Source organism: Lepidochelys olivacea, assembly GCF_965140295.1.
Source record: "Lepidochelys olivacea isolate rLepOli2 genome assembly, chromosome: 14".
NCBI lineage: Eukaryota > Metazoa > Chordata > Testudines > Cheloniidae > Lepidochelys > Lepidochelys olivacea.
This window is the reverse complement of record NC_140424.1, coordinates 3,207,976-3,233,577: the sequence shown is the minus strand read 5'-3', so window position 1 is coordinate 3,233,577 and position 25,602 is coordinate 3,207,976. Positions and strand designations below refer to the sequence as shown.

Sequence of the window (25,602 nt, the reverse complement as noted above, 5' to 3'; positions counted from 1 at the left end):
CAATCAGCAGCACAGCTGCCAGGCCCACATCTGGCGTGGCTGCCTTCCAGGGCAGCGTGTTAAAAGGGGACGGAGGGAGGCAGATCGGAGCCTGCGAGAGAAGGGGGAGCTGAGACTAGAAAGGGCAGCCACTGCCTCTCTCCGCACCGGCCCAGGATCTCAGCGCAGCAGGTAGGAGAGGGAAAAACTCCCCTTGGCTCAGCTCGTCCTGGCCTGGCTCACATGCGGCACCAGCCCTTCCCCACCAAGTGCGTGCCAGACCCCTCTTGGCTTGGGGCAGAGCGCTCGGAGGGCGTCTCCGCTGCTGGCTAGGGCCAGGGGTTCCGCACCAGCGGCTCAAGGCTGGCACCGGGTGGAGGTGCTCCAGGGGGGCCCGGGCCCTGATCAGGCATTGCCTGGTGTTAGCAGGGCTGGGGGCTTTCTGGGGGCACTGCCCTTGCCACTCATCCTCTGCCACCTCGCTAGAGCCGGGGGCTTGGGCAGCGAGAAAGATCCTGTCTCCAAGCAAAGGTGATGAGAGCTGGGAAGGGAACCGACAGACCGAGGGACCCTGGGGCCCTTCACTGCCAGCCTCTGGCTAATGCTCTGTCCCCAGCTGCCCCAGGCAGCTCAGAAATCGCCGTGGAAGTGATTCCACTTTGAGCATGGAGGTGGTCCCCTGCCCGCCCCGCCCCATGCCACAGTGCCCAGGGCCTGGTTCCTGCGGAGCTCCTGCCGGGAGATTTACGGGTGGGACACTCGTAAGATCAGGAATCCAGAGGGGACGGGCCAAAGATTGCACAAGGCCCGAGATGTTTGTGGCCCAATGTCTGCGTGTCGGCCGTCCCCAGAGGGACGTATTCCTGGAGGTTTCATCACGTGGCAATTTTTAAATCTTCGGTGCCTGCAGACTCCAGGACAATCCTGGAGGGTTGGCATCCTACATGCTGGAGTGTGGCCAGTGGGTGGGGACACAGCAGAAGAGGGGACACGCTTGGGGCATGGCCCATGGGGGGTGCCCTCCAGCCAGGGCCTGTGGAGGTGGTTGTGAGGGGGGTGTGCTCGGGGCGGGGCCGGTGGGGGTGTGGTTGTGAGGGAGGCGTGCTCGGGGCAGGGCCGGTGGGGGTGTGGTTGTGAGGGAGGCGTGCTCGGGGCGGGGCCGGAGGGGCCGGTGGTTGTGACGGGGGCGTGCTCAGGGCGGGGCCGGTGGGGGTGTGGTTGTGAGGGGGGGCGTGCTCGGGGCGGGGCCGGTGGGGGTGTGGTTGTGAGGGAGGCGTGCTCGGGGCGGGGCCGGAGGGGCCAGTGGTTGTGACGGGGGCGTGCTCGGGGTGGGGGTGTGGTTGTGAGGGGGGCGTGCTCGGGGCGGGGCCGGTGGGGGTGTGGTTGTGAGGGGGGCGTGCTCGGGGTGGGGCCGGTGGGGGTGTGGTTGTGAGGGGGGCGTGCTCAGGGCGGGGCCGGTGGGGGTGTGGTTGTGAGGGGGTGTGCTCGGGGCGGGGCCAGAGGGGCCGGTGGTTGTGAGGGAGGCGTGCTTGGGGCGGGGCCGGTGGGGGTGTGGTTGTGAGGGGGGCGTGCTCGGGGCGGGGCCGGTGGGGGTGTGGTTGTGAGGGGGGCGTGCTCAGGGCGGGGCCGGTGGGGGTGTGGTTGTGAGGGGGTGTGCTCGGGGCGGGGCCAGAGGGGCCGGTGGTTGTGAGGGAGGCGTGCTCGGGGCGGGGCCGGAGGGGCCGGTGGTTGTGGTGAGGGGGGCGTGCTCGGGGCGGGGCCGGTGGGGGTGTGGTTGTGAGGGAGGCGTGCTCGGGGCGGGGCCGGTGGGAGTGTGGTTGTGAGGGGGGTGTGCTCGGGGCGGGGCCGGAGGGGCCGGTGGTTGTGGTGAGGGGGGCGTGCTCGGGGCGGGGCCGGTGGTTGTGGTGAGGGGGCGTGCTCGGGGCGGGGCCGGTGGGGGTGTGGTTGTGAGGGGGGGCGTGCTCGGGGCGGGGCCGGTGGGGGTGTGGTTGTGAGGGGGGCGTGCTCAGGGCGGGGCCAGTGGAAGTGTGGTTGTGAGGGGGGCGTGCTCAGGGCGGGGCCAGTGGAAGTGTGGTTGTGAGGGGGGCGTGCTCGGGGCAGGGCCGGTGGGAGTGTGGTTGTGAGGGGGGCGTGCTCGGGGCGGGGCCGGTGGGGGTGTGGTTGTGAGGGGAGTGTGCTCGGGGTGGGGCCGGTGGTTGTGGTGAGGGGGCGTGCTCAGGGCGGGGCCGGTGGGGGTGTGGTTGTGGTTGTGAGGGGGGCGTGCTCGGGGCGGGGCCGGTGGGGGTGTGGTTGTGGTTGTGAGGGGGGCGTGCTCGGGGCGGGGCCGGTGGGAGTGTGGTTGTGAGGGGGGCGTGCTCGGGGCGGGGCCGGAGGGGCTGTCTGTGCTGATCTCTCCCCGATCCCTCTCCTCGCCCAGAGGACCATGAAGTGGTTTCTCCCCGTCCTGCTCTGCGTGGCTCTCAGCTGTGCCGCAAAGCGAAGGCAGCAGCCGGCGGAATGGGACTACAGATCCGAAGGTAAAACTGCCCCCCCCAGGATCTCAGAGCGGCTTTACTCATTTGGCCCATGGTGGCTGCAGTCACAGGGCTGGGGGCCCAGCCACGGAGCCGCAGCTCCCAGCTGACCCCAAGTCACCTCCGTCCCTGTGGGCTCTGCCAGGGAGAGGTGGCCGCTAGTTCAGACCAGGACTCCTGGGTCCGTGGAAGCTCTGCCAGTGCCATGCTGTGTGACTTTGAACCCACTCGTTACCCCTTTGTGCCTCAGTTTCCCCGCTCGATGACAGGGCTGATAACCCTGTGCTCCCTCCCAGGGCTGGGAAGGGGAATGAGCGCATCTGTGCTGTGCTTTGGGATCCCCGGATGGGCAGTGCTAGGGACGAGCAATGGACGTGGGAATCATGGTGTCTCTCAGGGAAGTGGCCAAAGCCAGGAGCTGGAGCTGTCATGGTCCTGGGGCCAGGGAGGGGAGGGGCTCTGTGGGCCCGGCAAGCCTTCCCCAGCTCTAGTCGCTGGCTCCAGGTCCCCCAGCAGCTGGGGCTGTCCTGGGCCCCATTGCTCCCGTGGGTTTGTCTCCTTCCCAGCTGAGAAGGTGAGCCTGAGGGGATGTGCCAACCTCACCGTGGTCCTGGACAACTGGAAATTCGCCATTGTGACCGAGATCAAGAACCTGCTCCTGTACGACCACCAAACCGTGCTCCCCGACTATGGCAGGTGAGCCGGGGCGCCGGGAGGCTCCGACAGGCAGCTCAACCGCAGGAGCCAGCTGATGCCAGTGCCTGCCGCATGCTGACCGAGCCGACAAGGCTCACCGGGCCTGGGTCCCACTCCAGATGCGGGCCCACGAGAGCGGCGCTTGGGGTGTCTAGTTGCTAATGGACGTGCGTCCAGGCTCCACAGGGCACTGCTGGGGAGACGCTGGGCTGGACCCGGCCAAGGGGGTGGGGTGGGAAGCTCTCAGGGTGCCTTCCCTGGCTATGCCTGACCAGCTAGTGCTGGGGCGGGGGGGGCAAGGTCCCCCGTTCTTGCAGGGGGCATGGGGGGGCTATACAACTCTGTGCAGCCTGGGGGGAAGCTCATGCCCTCCCTCACTGTCCCACCATAGGATTAACTCCCTTTCCGAAGCCCTCGATGACCTCTACAAAGAATTCAATGCGCTGAAGGGCCGGCTGGGGGAGCTGAGCACCCGCTTCGAGGGGGTGGAGGCCTTTATGGATGAGATGAACACAAGCAGAGGCCAGACTCCAGCCAAGCCTCCCATCAGGGCCGCCCAGCCAGAGGCTGACAAACCCGTGGCTGCGACCCCAGCAAAGCGCCGCCGGGTCCTGGTCAGGAACAACCGGAAGCCTGTGGAGCAGCCAGGGGATGGGTCTCAGTAGGGACAGCCCCAGCCGCACTCCTCGGGGACCAGAAATGCTGCGGACTTTCCCATGCGTTTAGAAGCTGCATGCGTCTTTCTTTCTTCCCTAAAGAGACATTTCCCCGCAGGTGGCTGCAGCCGGGAGCCGGGCACCTGGGCGTTCCCCAGCCCTCTGGATCAGCACCAACTCCTACGTGGGGCACGACGCGGCACTTCCCGCTCACTGCCCCGCATCTGCTGTGTCACCAGCAGGGTGGACTCAGGCAGGATCCACTGAATCATGTTCTGGGGGGAGCTCCTGGACCCAGAACTTGGCTCTGAGGAGGGACCCTGCAACCAGGTGTTGTGCCCACAACCGGGACCAGGCAGCAGTGCCATGAGCTGCAGGGAGCGAGGGTCTCTTTGGATCCAGACTTAATCCACCGCTGGCTGTACTGAAGCACACAGTGGGGCTTGTGGGAGGGGAGGTGGAGGGACGGGGGAAGCTGGGATCCCACCTTCTGGCAGGAGAAAGGTGCCCATTGGCTCTGGATGGCACAGCGGGTCAGGTACTTGCCTCTTGCATGTGGAGTGAGTTTAGGGGGTCTTGGGCTCATCCCTCCCCCCCTGAATTTGCTCACTGCACAAAATAAACCGTGGGGCCAGCTTGGCCCAGACTGCTGTGGGACTGGAGTCAGGGGCTGAGAGGGAGCATTGGCCTGGGTGCGTGGGGGAGGCTGGTGGGCACCTGCAAAGCCCAGGCCAGCCAAGCTCACCCTTCGCTTGCACAACCAGGTGAATTCTTTACTAGCTGGATCTGGCTCTCCATGTCCGACAGCTGCATTCCCCTGGGCTTGAGAAGCCCACCTGAAATCAGCCAGGCCTAGCCACGTGTGTGTGCGGGGAAGGGCCTTATGCACAGGCAGCCCTAGGAAACCCGTCAACGGGGTGTGGGACTGGGGCTGCAGGTGCAAGCGATCTGGGCCCAGGCCGTTCTGACAGCCTGTGCCGTGGTGTGTGTGGGCGGGAGGGGGGCTTGGCTCAGTCTGCTGGGCTCTAGGGGATACGGTTGAGCCCTTCCTTGATTTTTTTCCCCCAACGGGAGGGAGGGAGGGTGGAGAACCCGCCCCTCGCACCACATGGCTGGCTGCCCCTCCAGCCGCTTGCTCGCGGGTGAGACGCCCTCGTTTCTGGAACATTCAAGTTTTGAGGCAAAACAAACAAACAAAAATCTGGGAAATTAAAGGACCTGCCAGTTCTGCTTGCTTCGTTCCCGCCCCTCCCCGGGAGCCAGACCCCACGAGGGGGGAGACGCGGGGACATCAGGGCCGGCGGAAGGCCAAGCTGCCACGTCGCCAACTGTCCCTGATGCGCCGCAGCTGGCTAGCGAGTGATGCAGCCACCCGGCCTGGGGGGAGAGCTGCAGGCGCTGCCCCCCCCCCCGCGCCCCCTCAGCCCTTGGGGCTGACAAGCCCCCCGGCCTGCATTTCACATTCAACTCGATGAGGTGCAGGAGGCTCCAAACACCAGCATTTGGGAGCCGCGAGAGCAAATCTGGCCTGGGGCCCCAGAGGAAATAGCAGTGTCTGGGCCTTGCTCCAGCCCCTAGTGCAACTAGAGAGGCCTGGGGACGCCACGGGCCAGGGCCACGCCAATGCCAGCTCGCCCATCGCTTCGCCTGGCTGTAATCACAAGCTCCGGCTCTCTCGCTTTCACAAGTATATCTGGCGTTCCTTCCCGCTGCGCTGCCCAAGTCCCGTGCGCACGTGGGGCCAGGGCGCAGCAGGGTGGAGTTCATGTACCGTCTTCAAATAAAGACCTTTCTGTTACCGTCACTGCTTTCTCCTGCTGGAATCTTAACCGAAAAGTCAGCAAGCAGCCCCCGGCCGGCCAGAGGCCAGCACGGCTGTGATCCTGGAGGAGAGACGGCCGCCCCCGCCCTCCTGACGCGTCTCCCGCTGCTACTTACTGCTAGCCCTGCACACTGCACACCCCCCTGGGAACGCCAGCCAGACACGAGTGCCTGCTGAGTTGGTTTCAGCCAGGCGATGGCCTGAGCTCTCGCAAGGAACCTTCGGAGACTCCCAGCCCTTTCCCGAGCCGAGTTCTGCCGGCGGAAGGGCCTGGCAGGGGGTTGTCTGGCCTCAGTTCTCGGTTGATGGTTTAAAGCCAGCCAAGGGCAGGCGTCTCCAACTCCTCGTCCCCCTCTTTTGATCCCCACCACAAGCAGTACTAACTGGCCCCCATCTCAGCAGCAAGGCTGGCCCAGGGCTGATCTGGCCAGCCACTCAAGTCCCTTCTCGCTGCTACTGGCCCTTCTCAGGCAGGGTGGCAAGGCGTACAGGAGACCATCACGGCCCTCTCGCTGTGCTGGGGTGAACAGAGGGCTGCCGCTTGGCACCCTGCCATCTGCGGATCCCAAATGCTTCACAAAAGGGCAGTGGTGTCATTCCTCCCACTGCAGGGGGGAAACTGAGGCAGGGAAGGGCGTTTCCCTAAAGCTGTACAGCTAGTCTGGTAGAGCTGGGAAGTGGATCCTGGACTCCCAACTCCTAGCCCTATGCCCTCCCCAGGGGTCTGCGCTGCCCTCGCTCTCTGGGGCAACTCCAGCCAGCCAGAGCATGTTGGAAACATTCAGCCTGTCCCAGCTCCTAGCCCTACTCCTGCTGGAGCTAGCCCTGTGCTCCCAGCACAGCTTCCCTGCTTTCAGGGCAACCAATGGCCCCCCTCAGGCCAGCCCTCAACCTCCCCTTCCCCTGTGGCAGTCGCTTGGTGCCACCTCGTGGTGCCCCAGAGCTGGGCAAGGGGGTGGGCTGGCATCACCCCCCTGCAGGCAGGTCTCTCTGAAAAGGGGGGTTGATAATGTGGGGCTCACACAGCAGATTTTGTGGAGCTGGGCCTGTCTGAACCCCATTGCAGGGCAATCAACAGAGCACTGGATCAGTACTGCGTGGAGAGGGGCTGGGAGCCAGGACACCTGGGTTCTCTCCCTTGCTGTGGGAGGGGAGTGGCGGGCAGGGAGCCAGGACGCCTGGGTTCTCTCCCTTGCTGTGGGAGGGGAGTGGGGTGTAGTGGTCACAGTAGGGGGAGGCTGGGAGCCAGAACGCCTGGGTTGTCTCCCTTGCTGTGGGAGGGGAGTGGCGGGCAGGGAGCCAGGACGCCTGGGTTCTCTCCCTTGCTGTGGGAGGGGAGTGGGATGTAGTGGTCACAGTAGTGGGGGCTGGGAGCCAGGATGCCTGGGTTCTCTCCCTGGCTCTGGGAGGGGAGTGGGGGCTGGTGGTTATGGGGGGGTGCGGGACAGGGAGCCAGGACTCCTGGGTTCTCTCCCTGGCTCTGGGAGGGGAGTGGGGGCTGGTGGTTATGGGGGGGTGCGGGACAGGGAGCCAGGACTCCTGGGTTCTCTCCCTGGCTCTGGGAGGGGAGTGGGGCGTAGTGGTTACGTGGGGGGGCGGGACAGGGAGCCAGGACTCCTGGGTTCTCTCCCTGGCTCTGGGAGGGGAGTGGGGCGTAGTGGTTACGTGGGGGGGCGGGGCAGGGAGCCAGGACTCCTGGGTTCTCTCCCTGGCTCTGGGAGGGGAGTGGGGCGTAGTGGTTACGTGGGGGGGCGGGGCAGGGAGCCAGGACTCCTGGGTTCTCTCCCTGGCTCTGGGAGGGGAGTGGGGTGGAGTGGTTAAGGGGGGGGCGGGGCAGGGAGCCAGGACTCCTGGGTTCTCTCCCTGGCTCTGGGAGGGGAGTGGGGCGGAGTGGTTAAGGGGGGGGCGGGGCAGGGAGCCAGGACTCCTGGGTTCTCTCCCTGGCTTTGGGCTTGCAGGAAAATGGGCCGACCCTGGCTGCCCCGCCCCGGGGAGTGTCACAGCGAGCCCCGCCCCCTGCAGCCCTTCCCGCTTTACGGCCTGTCGCAAACACCCCCCCGCCCCATTGCGGCGGCCGCGGAGGGAGCCGTAAAGCGGAGACGCCCCCGCCCCGGTACCTGCGGCCCCGAAGCTCCCGGGCGGCCTGAGGGGGGCGCGGGGCGCGGGTTGGGCTGGGAGGGGGGCGCGGGGCGCAGGTTGGGGGGGGTCGCGGGCGCAGGGCCCCTCCCGGGGGGGCAGGAGGTTGGGGGGGTCGCGGGCGCTGGGCCCCTCCCGGGGGGGACAGGAGGTTGGGGGGGTCGCGGGCGCTGGGCCCCTCCCGGGGGGGGGCAGGAGGTTGTGGGGGGTCGCGGGCGCTGGGCCCCTCCCGGGGGGGGCAGGAGGTTGGGGGGGTCGCGGGCGCTGGGCCCCTCCCGGGGGGGGCAGGAGGTTGGGGGGGTCGCGGGCGCTGGGCCCCTCCCGGGGGGGGCAGGAGGCTGGGGGAGTCGCGGGCGCTGGGCCCCTCCCGGGGGGGGCAGGAGGTTGGGGGGGTCGCGGGCGCTGGGCCCCTCCCGGGGGGGGCAGGAGGTTGTGGGGGGTCGCGGGCGCTGGGCCCCTCCCGGGGGGGGCAGGAGGTTGTGGGGGGTCGCGGGCGCTGGGCCCCTCCCGGGGGGGGCAGGAGGTTGTGGGGGGTCGCGGGCGCTGGGCCCCTCCCGGGGGGGGCAGGAGGTTGTGGGGGGTCGCGGGCGCTGGGCCCCTCCCGGGGGGGGCAGGAGGTTGTGGGGGGTCGCGGGCGCTGGGCCCCTCCCGGGGGGGGCAGGAGGTTGTGGGGGGTCGCGGGCGCTGGGCCCCTCCCGGGGGGGGCAGGAGGTTGGGGGGGGTCGCGGGCGCTGGGCCCCTCCCGGGGGGGGCAGGAGGTTGGGGGGGGTCGCGGGCGCACAAATTTTCTCCCCTCCTCCTCCATCTGGAACAGTTCCCAGGGGCGGCGTCTCCTTTATGGGGTTTTTGCTTGTTGGCAGCTGGGGCTCCTGGCGGGGGAGGACCCGTTGGGGTGCCCCCCGCAGCGTGGGGGTGGGCGGACATTGCCCCCCCCCGCGGGAAAGAACCCGGCATGCCTTGGAACAGCGCTGTGCTCTTTGCCTCCCCATCCCCCCATGGGGCTCTGGGCTGGGCTCTGTCAGGCTCCCGCCCTTCCGATAACCGTCTCCGTTCCCTCCCCCCAGGTTGGCACCGGATGCCCATCCGGCAGGAGGATGGCGCACGTGGGCCACAGGGTGGATTACCTGGCTGGGTTCTGCTGCCCGGTCGGGGGGCTGGCTGCGGGCAAGCCCCGAGTGCTGTGCCATGAGAACGAGATCTACCTCTCCAACGGCAGCGAGTTCGTCTATGTGTATGACCAGGAAGGGAAGGTGCTGAAGGTGAGCACCCAGCCTGCGCCAGGACTGTAGTGATGGGCTGTGGCGTAAAGTAGCCATTCTCCCCCGGGCTGGGCTAGCCCAGGTGCCCACACCCGGGGTAACTCTGCAGCCAAGACAGGCCCCTGGAGAGGGGCTGAAGTCGGACATTAGAAGTGATGTGCTCACATTGAGAGAAGGGAAAACCGCAGTACAAGTACATCAGTGCGCACTAAGGATCCACACAGCTGAACGGTGTGGGCAGGGTGGGACACTGCCAACTTATGCCCCCGTTTGCCACACAGTGAGTGCTCTGTAGACATGTTCTCCACTCCTAGGGGAGCATGGCTGAAGCATCAGTGACTTTCTGTAGCTTCTAGGATTTTTTTCATATCAAGGGACAGGGCAAGGACAAGGACAAACCTTGCCTAAAGCCTGGCTCCAAAGTCCTTAGTGGACTGATTTTCAAAAGTACAGAGTGCCTGTCAAAGTCATTGGGGGTTCTGGGTTCTCAGCACTCGTGAAATTAGGCCACTTGTTTAGGAGCCTAGACACTCAGGTTTGAAAATCTTGGACATAGTTCCTGCCACCAATGACTAGCAAGCTGGCCTCTTCCATCTGTTTTCACAAGTCTAGCTCCATGTGTGTCCAGTTTAGCAGAGTTTGGGTTTCAAACTATCAGTGAAATATTAGTCTGGCTTCAAATAACCTTTTCATTGGCGAATAAAGGGTGCTCTTTGACCTTTTCCCTCGTTTCCTAGGACAAACCGGTTAATTAAATTATTGAAAGATTTTTTTCCTTTTTTCAACAAGATGACGGTTTTTGAGTTTTGTGCGCCATTGATTTTTCCCTTTTCTTTGCTGTGATAAGCAGCAGCCTCAGCATCCTGTTAGACATGTCATCTTTTTTAATTTATTCTTTTTATCATTTCTAAGGAAGCCATCAGTGAGATACCAGGATTAGCCTCCTACATGTTTTCTTTCTTTCTCAAGGAAGTAGGTCATCTCTGGGTTTTGAATTTTTCTTTTTTCTATCCTCAGCTAGCATAAAACACTGAATGTTTGCTTTGAATTTGTTTGTGTGTGTATGTATGTATGTACGAATACCACTCTTTCAATCCAGTGATAATGATCTTCCATTTCTATAGCACCACTTGTCCCAAAACACTGTACAAGCTACAACTGCTTCCATCGCGGGAGCAGTGCAGCCACCTCTGGGGTGAAATGTCACCTGCTTACAGCACAGAGCAGCAACTACACAACCATTTAGACTGGCAGTGAAGAATGCCATGCCATGTCTTAAAATGATTGTTTTGAATTTAGAAGTACTCATGCAATATTGCCCATTAATGGTTTTACTCCTGGCAATTAATATATTCAGAAAATGGCTGTTTTAACTTGCACTTGTTCTATATGTGCATCCTCAGCAGCAGAAAATATGGTCTAGCTAATGTTTCCTTTATTCATGTGAGAGATGTTTGCTCATAGGAAGGTTGCAAATGTTTTTGTTGAATGGCTAGTTTTGACATGCCTGCAGTCACACATGTATGTTCTCACATAGCATCACTTGTCCAAGTGCATGTACAGAATGCTGAGCATAACTCGGTACCTCATGCAGCTCTGGCTGGTTATCACCCCATCCGTACTTGTATACGGTTCTCGAGTAGGCACTGGGGAGACTCGAGAGGCCAGATTCTCCATCAGTGTAAGTGGCATCGTTCCGTTGATGTTTCGCGGGTCTTGTCTTTACACACTACAGCGGTGGTGCTGGATGTGTGGCTGCTTAAGGGGAGGCGGGATTGTGATAGCTGGCATTGGCTAGGTGGCCCCAATGCCTTTTGTTTCTGTTTGGTGCTACTCTGATAGGTTGTGTCCCTGTGGTGAGCTCTTGCAGGAGCAGCTGGGAAGCTGCTTAAAAACCAGGAGCAACCTTTCCCCCAGCTCCCTCATTGCTGCATGAAACTGACATTCTCTTTCCCTCTATCCAGGCCATCTACAGGTTTCCCGATCAAGTTTGGCACGTGGAGCTCCTCCCCCTTCGTAGGCAGCTCTACATCCTGTGTGCCGGAAATGGCATTTTCTGTGTATCCCTGGACCAGCAGAGCAGGTGAGAGTTGGGACGCAGCCTGGCAGGGACAATGAAGTTTGTCTCTGCTCGTTAAAGTCCTAACGAGAGTAGCAGGTGGTTTAATGACACGTGCTTCCAGCGCTGTGCAGCGAGACCTGGTTGGAGTCTAGGGGTCATCCTGAAGGTTGGTGGTCTCCAAGCATTCCCGACCCCAAGATTTCCATATGACCGTCTTCACATTCCTCCTGTTTGCCCCCACCTCCTGTGTGGTTACCCCAGGTCCTGAAGGAACTGCAGCGGTGTTTACATTTCAGAGGGGAAACACCTGCTTTTCTGAGTCACCCTAAAAGAACCAAACCCCTGGCAGCACAGTGTCTCCCGATGCCCTGCCCATGCGGTGTGCTCTCTACCATGCTATGCTGCTAGTCTGCCTCACTTACTCATGATAAGTGGTGGGGGTGCCCCCCCCTTCCCGTGATCCATGGGGAGCTGACGGGGCAGAGGGTTGGCCCTCCCAATGGGGCTGCCCTTCTGGTGTGAGGGTGTCTGCTTGCTTCAAGGTGTGTTTTGTAAAAATCCATTAAAAAAACCAAAAAAGGCTCAGCTCCCAGGCTGGTTTTGCACTGTCCCCACAGTAAATCTCATCCACATGTCAGACCCCCCGGTCCATTGAGAGTGGTGACTTGCATCTTGCATTGCTTGGTTCCTGGTGCTTCAAAGGCAGCCCAGCCCTGCTCCTAGTTCCCTGTGCAGTGCTATGTGTTGAGAGAAGGGAAAATCTATCTAACTCCACCAGGGGTCAGCTCAAAGCACAAGATCATGGTTCCCCTTATGTTAGCCAGTCCCCGTAGGTTAGCTGGTTCGCAGTTTGTGTGATTGATTAGACGTTAAAGTCCTGAGGCTGTGTGACTAGACCAGTACCGCCCATGCAGACAGCCTTGTGTCTGGCATCTGTGCTTCATCCTTTCAGCATGCATGCACCCAACAGCCACTCGTGTTGTGGGATAGCAGAGGAGTGGGATGGCAGGGTCAGGTGCCCTCCATCACGTCCTCATGCACCCATAAGTTACTGAAAGGGTTAAGGCTTTCCAAACCACACGTCCCTCCGGAGCATTGGCTCTTCCTGCTCTCTCCAGATCACCGCACCCAATGCAGTTCCTTGAAGCGGATGCTCCTTTTGTAAGCTTGTCTGTAAGTGCGGGGGCGAGAGGCGAGCTAAGGAATCGCTGATTTTGCCCTATGGCTTGACTGAAAGCTTTTCCCTGTTTGCTTGAAGGTTAATGAAGCAGACTGATGGCGGCGATAGCAAAGAGGACGCTTGCCCTTCCAGCGTCTTCCCCGTAGACTCAGACGCCTGCATCATCCCAGACGTCACGCTGTGCACCTTCAATCTGCTGACCGATGTTCTTGTCACCCTGTCCCAGGCTCAGGGCCAGTGGTGGATGAAACTCCATGTGCTTCTGGACCCCGATCAGGAGAGCCAGCCATGCCGGCAAATCAGCCAGGTGGGATTCTCCACCTGCGACCAAACCGGAGACGACGGGGATGCGCTGACCTCGCGCTTCCTTCCTGTCTTGTGCTGTGCATCTGCGCCAGGCACAGCCGGGCCCGGGGAGGGCCTGTGGTGCTCAGGGGGGTTCACGCTGGAGGAGCCCCTCTTCAGCCTGCTCTTTGGCATAGACGCTGCCATGCTTGACTCTCCCATGATTCTCTGTGGCTTCCCGGATGGGCAGCTGTGCAGCGTGCCGCTGAAGGCCCTCAATGCGTCTGAAGCCGTTGATGCCTGCAGTGAGGTTGCAGGCCAGGCTTCGCCTGTGAAGATCCTTCACCATCTGGAAGAGCCTGTTGTCTTCATTGGAGCCTTGAGAACAGAACACAAAGCCCTGGACGATCCCGATGACCAGCAGCTGTTTGGAGACTCAGGTTGCGACTGCGTTGTGGTGGTCGGGCACTACGGCAAGATGGTGGCCATGAAGGCAGAGCGGGGAGAAGAGGCCAAGGTCCCAGAGGTCAGGGAGTACTACCTGCAAGGGCCCATCCTGTGCGCTGCATGTGGTGGTGGCAGCCGGATGTATTACAGCACACATTCGGACATCTCCGCGGTCGACCTGGATTGGGTCAGCAACGCTTCCGACCCCGAGAGCATAGATAACACTGCATACGTCCTGCCTCCCGTTCTGTCTCCAGCCAGTTTAAGTATCTGTAGCGTTGTGGCGCTTTCCTTGTCTTCTCGGGCCTCAGAAGGTACTGCCAGCAGTAAAAAAAATTGTCATTCTTGGGGCTGAAATAGGCAGGAATAGCTTTGTCCTAACTGCATATTCCCGTTTCTGCCTCTCCACCATTCCTCGTTAAAGGTCCGGCTTCCATTGGCTCACCCTCGTTATTGTAAGTTGTTTACATCAAGCATGCTGAGCCAGGAATTGGACGGGAGAGGCAATGTCATGTATGTTCAGAGATCAACTCCCCATGTGGCTGTCTTTGTGGTGTCCCTTGTGTGGGTGTCTCTCCCACCTTGGAGCAGTAGGCAGTGTGGTCACGGTCGGAAAGGTTGTGCTCTCTATAAAGAGGACCTGGGGCTGCTGTGTCTGTGTCAGAGGTAGGATCCTGCGTGGAGTGGCGCTGGGGGCAAGTCCAAATCGACCTAAGCGAAAAGCTTCCCAAAAGGCAATTTACAAACACCGTGGCTGGCTGGACAAAGGGCTCCGCAGTGAAGAGCTCCAAACACAGCCGTTCAGAGTCCGTAAGCTCCTTTCCTTCTTCTGCCTGACAGCTCTGTGTCCGTCCGTTGCTTCCCAGTGAGGGCTGGGGAAGCAGGTGTGTTGCCTTCTCAGAGTCGGGTGCTTTTGTAGACCCAGGCCTGAGCAGCATTCTGGGGACAGTCCAAAGTGCTCTGGTTCCCGCTGCTCTCTGCCGTGCATAGAGATGGGGGCAGAGGAGGAGCTAGGGAGCCCTGTTAGCTCTTACCTGAGCCCCATAATCTGGTGGCTTTGTGAACACATGGGCACTAAAGAATCGGCAAGAGGGTAAGGTGGCATTTGCCAAAGCAAACGTCCAAAGCATGAACAAGTGGGGCAAGGCAATGCGCTGCTCGCACCTCTGCAGAATTCGGGGAGCAGCCCGCACCAACAGCAGTTAGTTGTACACGTAGCCTGAGCGTGTCTCCTGATCACAGAGGGCTCCTGCATGGAAACAGGCTCTTTGCATCCTCGCGGCACGTGTGCTCCTGCTGCGTATTCTGCAGCTGATGTCGTTGTCTTGACATGCCGCCCGGCTCTTGACGTCACGGCTAGCTGGAGCATTCTGGGACTCTGGGCAGGGAAGGAGCAGTGGGCAGCATGGAGCCACTTCCCGTGCATGTGTCCCTGGTAATAGAGCAAGTGAGGGAAGGGGCAGGAGCAGAGAGAGTGCATCCCACCTGCAGGAACCGCCTGCAGGGGGTGGTGGCTCGGGGTGCACTCTTTGTGGGCATGCCGTGTAACATTCTGTGTATTTGGTTTCCCGTTGTAGCCCGTCGACAGTCATTCGCAGTCTGTGTCTACTGCTCTCCAAATTCCTGTTGTAGGACACCTGGTATTTTGGGGTGGCCCTGGATATGGGTGGGAGGGGGTGAGCCTGCAGTAATGACATTATGATGAGAGAAGTAGCTCCCCATTCCCCAAACTGCTCCTGGAAGGGAATGCCTCGTTATGTAGGGACGCTAATCGGACACTCCTCGGCAGAGTTACACCCACAGCCCTGTATGCAAAAGGCGTTTGCCTCCTCACACCACAGCTTCCCCTCCGAGCTGGCTTGTTGGGTGGTACAGTCTGCGCGCCCCAGGCAGGGCTGTGCAGTTGTCCCTGCAGACTTCAGGGGGAATGGCTCCTCTCTCTCAGGGCTGGGTGCAGGGCCCAGCCAGAATGACTGACATCCCACCCGTCTGTCTTCGCTTCCTTGGCTGTCTGCCGCTGCTCCCTAGTTGCATCAAGGAGCTGTGTGTGATGTCCTAGTCTGTTTGCCGACAGCTAACCTGGTTCTCTCCACATGTGTATGCCTCTCAGGTGACTCGGAGCTGTTGGCTCTGTCTGCTAAAGGCCGACTGATGAGCTGTGACTTATGCAGTCCTGATGACCTCCATCCCATCAGGCTGACCCCAGAAAAAGCTGGCCAAAGGATAAAGGAACTGCTGTCTGGGATAGGCAATGTCTCGGAGAGGTAAAGGGCAGCGCGCTAATGGGTGTGAGGGGGCTGTTCGTTTGTGAGCTCCTAGGCTTTATTGGAAGTGAACTAGATTCTCCTAGCTCAGAGGTTAGCAGTAAAGTGCTTTTATTAGTTGGCTGCAGTGCTCAAACATTTGCCTTTCCTGAGTGATTCGGTCCCGTCGAGACAGCCTGGGAGGAAGCCCCCAGCCCCGTGGGATAATAAAAGCCTTGTTTACAGCCGGTGCTGTTTGCTGCCCTTTTCCCTTCAAACCAGAGAGCTCTTATATGCTGAGAATGGCATGTTGCTTACAGCCTCTGCAACAGAAGGTGGGAGGGCAAGATGCCAGTCACTCCCAAGCATCCCAAAGTGGATGACCATTTCGGGATCCCGTGCAGGGCAGATGTGTGCCTTAGGCCTGGACGTTCATCTGTGCCGTATTTTAAACCAGTCTCTCTCCTTGGGGTTTGTGTATGTTTGTTTCCTAGAGCTCCAGGTACATGCCTTGGTTGTGAGCTGCTTTTGTAGCCGCCACAGCTTTTGGTACTGCTGTCTCTTGTAGCCACGGCTGAAATCAGGAGCCTTCCTGGGCAAGCGACTGGGAGTGGGATCACACAGCCTCAGTCTGCGTTAGCCTGGGTCAGCTCAGTTGATCTGGTGTCGCATGTGAAAGGGGGCGATTGGGGCACCAAATCCTTGTGAGCAGCAATGCTGTGGCTGGCCAGGTCCCAGGAGGGTTCTAGGGCTGACGGGGCACTTGGCCTGCCCAGTGCTCTTGGCTGTTGACGTTCCAGAGCAGTGGTGTCCGGGGGAGTTTAGAAGCGCTCATGAAATGATCCATGGAAGTTTGGCTTCTCCACCTTAGTGTGAGTGCCACTTGCCCTGGGTGTGTGTAGCCTTGCGTGCTAGCCTTTGGCCATGTCGCGTGGCTGGGTTTCTGATTCGTTAGCTCTATGTGTCCCAAAGCCATTACCTCTGTGGGAAGTGAGCTCTCTTCTCCCCCTGCTCCCCACAGAGTTTCTTTCCTGAAAAAGGCCGTGGACCAGAAGAACCGAGCGCTGACGAGCCTGAACCAGGTGCTGAATGTGAGTGCTGCGTTACTGTCCAACCAAGATGGCCGGAAGCCCGTCACTTGCACAGTTACCGCCAGCTGGAGCCGCCTGCTGCTTCGAGATACCTGGACCGTCTCCTGCGTGTTGGAGAACTCAAGTGAATGCAGCCTGGAGCAAGGCTGGACCCTCTGTGTTCAGCTGTTCACGAGCTCCTGTGCCTTCGACGAAGAGTCTGCTGATTCGGCCACCACGTTCACCTTTCCAATCGACCAGCTCCTCCCTGGGAGCAAGAGGGAGGTGACGCTGCCGCTCTGCTCAGCCGAAGGCACCAAGCTGGAGCTGCCTCTGACCATCTCCTGTGCTCTCTTCTACAGCCTGCGAGAGATTCTGGACAGTGCGTCGGACTCCTATGAGTCACTGGACGACCTGCTTCCTGATGACTCTCCTGGCCTTTCCCCAGACAAAGAAGGGATCTGCCTGCCCCTGAGCGAATGCACCATCGACATCTTGCAGTGCCTTCGTCTGGATGACAGCACAGTGCCTGGAGCCCCTCCTTCCATCGCCGCCCTGTCAGACCCGGTGGAGACCTTCCTGAAAGTATCCAGGGTGCAGTCTGACCCCAGCAGCGCGGAAGTCAGTGACCAGCTGCTTCCCAAGGCGCCGGACGCCCTAGGAGATGAGTGTCTGGCCCCATCAGTGGCTTCTATCAAGGTGTCGTCGGAGCTGGTGAAAAATGCATTGAAGAGCTTCTGTGAAGGTTGGTAATTCTCTTGGGTGGTTATTGATCCCTAGCGAGTGGCTGGCCAGTCGTAGTGCGTGTTTCTGTCCAGGCAGCATTGTCCTGGGGTGGATTTGCTGCAGTCATTCCCCCTGCGGGGCTGGGCTCTGTGATCGCTTTCCAGAAGTCATTCACTTCGGACACTCAGACGCTCTTTGATTTGTCTTGTTTCCAGGGTGTAGCTCTTTGGGGGCTGCTTGGCCACAGATAACGAATGTTGAGGCTTGTGGGAGCTTTGTGGCTGGCCTGCCTGGGTGTTTAAATACCATCTTTGCAGATCAGATGAGGGTTGCCCAAGTCGTGCTCTGTCCTAGCTGTGTCTGCAGCGAGAAGCCCAGACCCAGGCCAGCTGCCTGGCACTGCAGATGCTTTTTGCTAATTCTTGACTATCATAAACCAGGATTTTGTGCCCCATCCCCCAGGATCCTGCTTGGGCATGACCCCCTGGATCATGAGCTTATGACATAGCATTCCCTTGCATTGGACTTGTGCAGCACGGCCACTGCTGTGCTATCTGGCAGGAGAGAGCCATCCTCGACGGAGCTAACTTTGTGTGGGGACTGGCCTCTCTGGGCAGAAGGAGCCACAGCCACATACTGGGCCAAGGAGGGTTTCTGTGTGTAAACGCTCTTGGTCCATGTCTGCCACTCCGAGCTGTGAGGCTAGGGCTAGGAACGTGGTCAGTCCCGACAGACACCCATGGACATGTACTAGCCCCACCAGTCTGGAAACCAGGGGCTGGAATTCCATTCCTGCTGCCCCTCCTGGAGCCCATCCAGACCTGCTGTAGTGGGTGGCATCTCTTCTTGGCCAGTACATGGGGTCACCACCCCTCTCCATGGGGAAGAGCAGGTGGTCTGTCTCCTGCTGGGCTGTTGGCTATGCCAGGACTCACCCTCCCCTTTGTGTTAGTCTCTCTAAGTGGCTGTGGGTGAAGGCACCGTTGGAGTAACCTAGAGCTGTGTCCGAGTGGAGTGGGTAGGAGATGGACAGTGGGTTTCAACGTGGGTGAGGGTGAAGGAACTGGACAGTGTGTGTCCAGGTGTGATGCAGACCTTGCCTACACAGCTCTGCCAATGCACTTCCCGCTCTGGCTTCCTGAGCAGGGTCCGTCCGTCATGCCAGTTCGTGGAGCGCAGCAGCGTGATTGGAGCATTCGCTCCGGTGGCGCAGTTAGCCAGAGCTGAGCACTGATCTCAGAGAAGTGAAAATCGGCCTGGGGTGGCGTTAACCCCACCATACTCCTGTGGCTGGCACACGGGCGCCTCCCCCTGGCTGTCTCTGTCACATACCCTCCCTGTTCTGCGCAAGAGAGACCTTCGGTTCTCTCACGGGGCAGTGGGAACCCCTAGCCACAGGGCAGCCACTCAGCTGTGGGAGGGGAAGTGTATAACGGAGCGAACGTTCTGGGGCCACACACAACCAGCCCTCGTGGCAGCTCCTTTGTGTCTGCGGCTCCCCTTCCCCTGGGAGAACGGATGGGAAAGATCTGCCTCTGACAGATGGGAGCAGCTGCAAGGGCCCAGCCCCTGCTCCGTGGTACTACCCCGTCTGTCCTGCTGAGAACTGCTCAGGTGGGCACCAGCCCTGCTTTCTCCTTTGCTCCTATGGACATCCTGCAGCACGGTTTGGGGGCTTGTTTCCTGGAGGCCTGGACTCCCTCCCTTCACGTGACGTGTGTGGCTGCCCTCCCTCATGCCACAGGAGCGTGGCAGGGTGCACGGGGGAGTCCTGCTCTGAGGCAGCGTTCCTCTCGAGTGGGCTCCCTTAGCGTGACTAACGTGACAGCGGTGTGGGGGAGGCGCCAGGCTCGTGCTTGGAGAGACCTCAGCTGCCACTGCGGAGGGGAGCATGTGCAGCCACCTGACCGGCTCTGCTTTCTCTCCTCTTTCTCCCAGGAGCCCCGCTCTGCTGCGCTGCTCTACAGTGGCTGCTGGCGGAGAACACTGCGGCCGCGGCTCTGAGGGGCCAGGATGTGTCGGCAGTGCGGGGCCTGGCCCCACATGGAGGCGAGGTGCAGCTGCTCGTCCGAGAGGCAAGGAATGGGTTAGCTCTGCAGGGAAACAGCCCCCAACCCACTCCATGAAGAGCCGGCTTCTGGTCCAGAGTCCCGTGGCAAGGGACTAGCCAGTGGCAAGCTGGGGGCCTGGCTCTGCGTGTGGAGACCCGGAGGGAACCACTGCTGTGGGGAGGGAAGGAAGGGTCTAGGTCCCTTCATCGTCCAAGGCTTGACAAAGCCCAGGATCAGCTCCCCAGTGCTGACGCCCCTCTCTCACACTCCACGCTACCCCCATTGGTCATGGCACCCAGCCCTGGGAGACCAAGCCCATGGGCATCAAGGGCTGCACTCGTGGGGGGGTCAGTGAGAAGCCGCATGCCACTGGCTGCATTGCTGGGTTTGGGGATCTGGTGTGCTAATGGTTGAAAGCCCAACTGGCTGGTTCCCCCTCCTTTGCCCCCCCGGGTTCTTCAAAGGGTTGTGCCATCCCCCTGCCACCTATGGGAGTGGGGCGTGGCCAGGGGTCAGCTGAGTTCCTCGCTTTTCAGACCCGAAGGGGGGACAGCTCCTTGTCAACGGGATTGTTTTTTGGGTAAGGAACGAGATCAGGAACCAGTTCCCAGCCCTGCTCTCTCTGTGTCTGTTCAGCCATCCTTCAAATCTGTCCGTGGCCTTATCTGGCCCTCACCCCTGTGGTGCCTGCACTGCCCAGCCCTGCCAGGTAGGTGGGCGCCTTGGCCAAGCTTACACAGACGCCTGGCAGAGCAGGGCACTGTCCAGGTCCCAGTGGGATGCCTTAAAATCCACGACCTCCTTTCTGCCTGTGGGGCTGACTATCGCTCCCAGCCTGGTCTGAGGCTACGTCCCTTCATGTCTGAGGAGTTCAGATGCCAGGCACTGAGCTAGAAAGTGAATGGAGCCAGCAGCTCTGAGAGGGCTGCTTCTCCGTGCCTTCCCCTGGCGCTCCCTTCCCCAGTCTGGCTGCTGTTGCCAGTACTGGTCTGAATAAGAACTTCTCTTCCACTCAGCCCAGCTGCTCCTTCCTGGTCCTGCTGAGTTGCCATAACTTGGGCTTGACCCCTGTCCCTGATGGCCCTGATTCGGCGTCATGACTTGGCTGCAGGATCCAGGGTGTCAAGAAGCAGCAAAGCTCGAGTTGTAGCTGCTCATCAGGCTCTCCGTGTTTTGCTAATTCTGCAAAGTGAGGGGAAATGTGGCTGGATGCTGGTTTAAGTCTGATCTGCTTCAGCTTTTCCCTTAATGCGAAAATCCTTCTCTATGTGCAAAAGAAAAAACTAATTGCAAACCGGCTCTCCTGCCATGGCCGGTTAACCCTCCAGTGAGAGAGCCCCAGCTGGCCATGTGCTGGCAATGACCTGGTTCAAGTTGCCTCATGCATGAGAGCGTTAATATTGCCAATGTGATTAGTGCCAGCATTAATTCTGCTCAGGCTAAGCCTCCCGGATTAAATCCTTCGGGGAATGGCCATCGAATCATCTCGGTCCGCCACCGAACAAGGCTGGAGCCTGCTGTCCTACTGCGATACTGCTGCTTCTGGGTCCCACGCCGGTTCCAGTCCAAACGCCATGAGTTCGATGGGTCTCTGCACTTACCTAAGCCCCCCGTGCAGTCTCGGTTCAGGAGACTGAATGATCTTTTACTTCTGAGGTTGTTGGCTGGGCCAGGGCAGCCTGGCTGGGGGAATTGTCCCCCTCTCTTGCTGTCCTGAGCCTGGAGGTGTTTTAGTGCAGATGAGCGGTAGGGGCCAGGGATGAATGCCCCATGCTGCTGCCTCTAGAGCACAGATGTCTCTGGCTGCTGGGATCCGCATCTAACCCTCCTCCATCCACAGCTGTGCTGTCGGGCCTGAGGGGGTGCCCGAGGGGTCTGCCCTCCACCCACCCCCCTGCACAGACAACCTCTGTGGCTTGGCAATGTTTGCAGTAAGGATCTCCTTTCTCTTGCAGGTGGCTGTGAACAATCTCTGCCCAGCGGGCCCACTCCAGGCCGTGGAGATCCTGATCCAGAGCCCTTCTCTGGCAGATATGTGCAGAGTGCATCAAGCCGTGATCCGGCGCATCCAGGTGCAGATCCCACCCCCCAGACAGAGAGGGGGCTTACGCTTGCAGCAGCTGCCCCAGCCTGGCTGGGAACGCTGCTCGGAGCTGCCCCTTGCAGAGAGACAGGCTACTGCAGCCTGCCCTGGGCATTGTTTGAGCCACCTTTATTTCTGGGGTCATTTAGCTGGGAATGAGCTTTGCCTCTGTCACTCCATTGGCCTGGTTCTGAGCTAATTTGGGGTCCCCGTGTCCCCCAGCCCTTCGGCTCTCTGGAGCTGCTTCTTCTGACCCTCATCGCCTGGGCCCGTCCTACCCCCTCCTTGCCTGTGCTGGTTGCACCCAGGATGTGCTTGCTCCAGCTGGTCCCAGTGGGCAGTGTGAATGGCTGCACTGACCAGCCAGCAGTCCTTCCCAAGCCGGCATGGGTATTACATGGTAATCCCAGGCCCCGAGCATGCTGGGATGGGATGCCTGCCGCATTCCCCACCAGCATGGCCCCAGAACTGACTCCAGCCTGCCGCTTGCCAGTGGCGTTGCTGCGTACGCTACTGTGCATGGCTTCTCCTTGCCCACAGTGCAGCCGCTGCTCCTCCTGCCAGGGCTTTAGAGCCAAGGAACTGCGCTGCCTGCAGCTGGGACCAGCCGGCAGATCTAGGGCTGCTGCCTCCTTGTGCTGTGCAGGGGAAGGCGCTGAGCATCGGCAAAGGCAGAGCTACCTTAGCCCCGGGGTCAGCGGGGCCCCTAATGCAGTTTGGGTTGGAGCAGTTGCTTTAAATGGGATCTCTCTGGCACCACCCTGTGGCAGAACTGTACAGTGCAGCTTGAAATCAGCAGGGCAGTAGCCGGGGAATGCATGATTGGGCTGGCCCTGGCTCACATGCTCCCCATCCCTGGAGGCCAGGCTAGAAGCCGCTAGAGGCTGTAGCCGCCTGAACCGAGAGTGGGCTGTGCTAAGGGCAATGACTAAATGGAGCAGGGCACCTGCAGGGGAGCCAGCTTCCTTCCACAAGCTGCACCAGATAATCAGCAGTTCCTAGCGTGGTGCGGAGCATTGCAGCCCTGGGAAACGAGGGTGTGGCTGGAGCAGAGCAGGGCAACTGCAGAGTGTGCCGAGGTCTGTCCTGTGCCAGAGGTCCTGCATGCCCATCAAGGCAGCGAGGAATACCCAGCCCCTGTGGGTGGAGCAGCAGCCAAGGGTGTCAGTCAGTGGGGAGTGCTGTGGCCTGGAAAGCCCAGAAGCTGAAGCAGGAAAGAAGCAGAAATGGGAGTGGGAGTGCTGCAGTGCTTTCAGACCTATGCTGGGTGGGTGGGGGAGTGTTTCAAAGGCTGTTGCACTGAGGCTGGGAATGGCTGCTAGGAACAGCAGGCCAACCCTGGGCAGGCAGAGTCCCAAAAAGACGGGTGCTGGAGCAGGAGCAGTACCTGGGGGCTGGCTGAACTCCAGCCACCTGGAGGACAGGAGCCGTTGGTTAGGCGGCTCAGTGCCGTAGCCATGCCCGAGGTGTTTGGCCTAGCGAGGCTCCCTCCCTTGGGAAGCGTTGGCTAGGGGAAGCCTAGAGTGCATCGTAAAAGCAGCTCCCTCTAATGCCACATTCTCTGTTCTGAAGCAGACTCTGGTGCTGGAGCAGGCGGCCCAGGGCTCCGGTCCCCCTGACCTCCGCATGCAGTATCTGCGCCAGATCCAAGCCAATCACGAGGTAGGCCGCGTGCCATGTTTGGGGGGGGGAATCTGTGCATTGTGCGAGTGCATGCATGTAACTGCAGAGTGGGGCAGAACGCCCGTCTCCCAGACTGCGGGGCATGAAACTCCGAGCCCAGGCACCGACTGGAGCCCTGCCGTGTGCCCACGCAGGCGGGGCTCCTTGCTACTGGACAGCAAAGCCAGAGGCTGAGAGACAGTAGACTGGCACAGGCTTCCAGGCCCAGAGCGGCGTGGTCCCGTGGAGAGCTTAGCTCCCGGCAGCCAGGAGGCAGCAGGGGTGGGGGGTGTTCGCCAGGATGCCGGTGGGCTCTCTTCAGGACATGCCATGAGGTCTGTAAAGTTGCCCCTGACATTTGCAGCTGGGCCCTGGTACGGCTGCAGGACTCCTGTGTGGAGGGGCCAGGGCCTGGCAGGCAGCAACAGATCCAGCCTTCCTAACCCCTCTCCTCTCTGCCTGGCAGATGCTGCTAAAGGACGTGCAGTCCCTGCGGGACCGTCTGTGCCTCGGAGACGAAGCGAGTGCGACGGCGGAAAAGCTCCTGCATGTCTACAGGCAGCTGCGCAACCCCAGCCTCATCCTCCTGTGAGCACGGGGCCGGCCTTAGACTCCGGGGCCGGCGAGCTCCACGCTGGGCTCGATGTAGTGCTCATTTGGGTCCAGAGCGGAGGGCAGAGCCAAGCGTGCTCGTTAACCCAGCCAGGACTGGGGAGAGGATTCTGCAAGGAGGAGGATTTGGGGAGGGTGGGGAGGGGGTGCTGGCAGTGCAGGTCCCCCCCATGAGAGGGGAGCTCTTGCCTTATATGCCCGAGGCTGAGATCAGGAGTGTTGTGTGTGTTTTGTGGATGTGTTTTAAGCAGCGTGGGGGAGTTCCCAGGGCTCCGGACACCTGCCCACCCCGCGCAGAGCACCTCGCTGAGGTGGGCGTGGAGGCAGGGCTGACCTGCCCCCAGCTGCCCCCTGGCGCTGAGCTCGCTGAGCTGTGTTGTGTGTGGCTGGCTCCCCGGCGCAGCAGCCAGAGTGGTGGTGTGTTTGGGATCGTACTAGACGTGTTAGTTTAGCTTCTCTCTCGTTCCAATGGCCGTGACTTTGCTGTGCACAGAGGCGGGAGTCGGCTCCCTGGCCGGGCACTCGGATCTGCACGGTGCTTTCCAGCTGCTTCCCCTCCCACAAGGGCTACGCCTCCCTACCCAGCGTCTCGCTTTCAGGGTGCCATGTGAGTAATGGGCTCACCGGGGTTCCCACCCCCAGCCTGGGGCCCCTTTTTCTACCGGCGGGTTTGGGTAGCTGTCATTTCTAGAAAGGATCGGCCGCGTGGCTCTGTGGGGGCGGGTTCCTCCTGCTTGCCGTGCTGCGGCAAGCCGGCATGTCCCCGTGTTCGTAAATCTGTCGTGTGCCATTGAAAACGACCCTTTGCCGCTCCGCTGGTGCCAGTCTCCGTTCCTTTCCGTCGCAGCTGCCTGCTTCCCCCTTGGCGCCCTGCTGCGCTCGCTCCCTCCGAAGCGCCTGGCCCGCGCGATGCTGGCAGCAGGGCCCAGTGGACAGTTCCCCAGCACACGGGCTGAGCAGCGTGCCCTCTGCTGGCCGCGAGCACTGAGTGTTGACTCTCCGCGAGCAGCCTTTGCCCCCGGACCTGGCGCCCGAAGGAAGCTGCAGGAGGGGAGAAAAGCTAAGACCTGGGTTCGAATCTTTTGCTGGCTCACACCATGCCCCAGCCTGCCATGCAGCGTGGTACCCTTTGGTACTCCCAGGGCAGGGGTGCGGAGGGCCCATGCTGGCAGGGCAGGGATGTTTGAGGCTGCTCAGCGAGCAATGGAGTGATTGCTCTGCACCTGCCAGACAAAGCCTGGCGCTGCCAGGGTTTGGCTCCCTCCCCTGAGCACCAGATCCTCTTGGAGAACAAAGCGAGCCTGGCAGGAGTGAGGTGTTACCCACTTCACTGCCACTGGCTGGCACTGTCTGACCCAGCATCCCAGGGCTTCCCGACCCTGCAGCCTTGGTGTGGGCAAGGGAGGCGCCATGGAAAGGGCTAACTGGGCCCAGGGTGTTCCTGGTTCGAGGGGGTGGGAGCTGCAGATGGTCTGTCCCTGCTGAGGGCTGGCTGGTGCCGGGCTCGGACAGCTGGTCTGTGGGAACCTCCCATGCCCCTTGGCTAAGAAAAGGAGTGCTGGAGCCCGCTGCCCTGGCCCCGGAGTCCCAGTGGCCTCAAACTAACACTCCCCCACGTACGCGCACACCTTCCTCCTGTGCCTCACCTCTGAGCACAGTGCCTGGCCCTAGTGCCCCTCCCATGGCTCACGCCCCTTTCTGTTGCCAGCGTGGGAGCTTTGTTCTGCAGTGACCTTGCCATAGTGGGCAGCCTCAGCACAGTGCCAGGCAGGGCCGGGAGGGCTGGCCCTGGGCAGAAGAGAGCCAGTGGCAGGAGGCAGCAGCCCATGGCCATGCTGGTTGCTGTCGGCACCAAGCCCTGGCACTGTGGCCATGTCACTGGCAGGGGGCAGCAGGCTGGGGTTTGGAAAGGTTAATGGTGGGCAGGCCGCACTGGGTTCTGTCTGATGTGATTATCCACCCCGCTGCCTTCGCTCCCTCCTGCCCTAGCGCTGATCCTCTCCCGTCTCTGCTGCACTTGGTACAGAGTCAGAGCTGACAGATCTGGGTCTTTGGGTCTTTGCAGTCCCCTGCAGGGCTAACCTAATTGGATCTCGGCCAACTGCCAGGCAGAGACGAGC

General features: G+C 60.8%; 2 protein-coding genes across 6 annotated transcripts; both read left to right on the top strand.

Moving 5' to 3' along the window:
* Positions 1 to 40: 40 nt before the first annotated feature.
* Positions 41 to 5,648, top strand: LOC311531190 (uncharacterized protein). Its single transcript, XM_084648364.1, has 4 exons — positions 41 to 171; positions 2,396 to 2,495; positions 3,059 to 3,188; positions 3,580 to 5,648. Exons 2-4 carry the CDS (start codon positions 2,402 to 2,404, stop codon positions 3,851 to 3,853), a joined length of 498 nt encoding a protein of 165 aa, XP_084504490.1. The 5' UTR covers positions 41 to 171; positions 2,396 to 2,401; the 3' UTR covers positions 3,854 to 5,648.
* Positions 5,649 to 7,713: 2,065 nt separating this feature from the next.
* On the top strand, positions 7,714 to 24,295 carry FAAP100 (FA core complex associated protein 100). Of its 5 annotated transcripts, XM_084648362.1 has the most exons (10): positions 7,714 to 7,779; positions 8,867 to 9,061; positions 11,026 to 11,144; positions 12,382 to 13,349; positions 15,146 to 15,299; positions 16,300 to 17,093; positions 19,013 to 19,149; positions 21,081 to 21,197; positions 22,781 to 22,870; positions 23,337 to 24,295. In XM_084648362.1, the coding sequence occupies exons 2-10, from the start codon at positions 8,897 to 8,899 to the stop codon at positions 23,460 to 23,462; spliced, it is 2,670 nt and encodes an 889-aa protein (XP_084504488.1). In that variant the 5' UTR covers positions 7,714 to 7,779; positions 8,867 to 8,896; the 3' UTR covers positions 23,463 to 24,295. The 5 variants fall into 5 exon arrangements, 3 of the variants coding, with proteins under 3 accessions (XP_084504488.1, XP_084504487.1, XP_084504489.1); XM_084648361.1 differs by lacking the exon at positions 7,714 to 7,779 and having other exon boundaries at positions 8,617 to 9,061; XM_084648363.1 differs by lacking the exon at positions 7,714 to 7,779 and having other exon boundaries at positions 8,889 to 9,061; positions 22,784 to 22,870.
* Positions 24,296 to 25,602: the final 1,307 nt, after the last annotated feature.

Bases quoted from the DNA above. Each gene is read 5' to 3' on its own strand.
- LOC311531190 (XM_084648364.1), top strand. From the start codon at position 2,402: ATGAAGTGGTTTCTCCCCGTCCTGCTCTGCGTGGCTCTCAGCTGTGCC. The intron at 2,496-3,058 runs GTAAAACTGCCC...TCTCCTTCCCAG, and splicing joins ATGGGACTACAGATCCGAAG to CTGAGAAGGTGAGCCTGAGG. The intron at 3,189-3,579 runs GTGAGCCGGGGC...GTCCCACCATAG, and splicing joins GTGCTCCCCGACTATGGCAG to GATTAACTCCCTTTCCGAAG.
- FAAP100 (XM_084648361.1), top strand. From the start codon at position 8,798: ATGGGGCTCTGGGCTGGGCTCTGTCAGGCTCCCGCCCTTCCGATAACC. The intron at 9,062-11,025 runs GTGAGCACCCAG...CCCTCTATCCAG, and splicing joins AGGAAGGGAAGGTGCTGAAG to GCCATCTACAGGTTTCCCGA. The intron at 13,350-15,145 runs GTACTGCCAGCA...TATGCCTCTCAG, and splicing joins GTCTTCTCGGGCCTCAGAAG to GTGACTCGGAGCTGTTGGCT.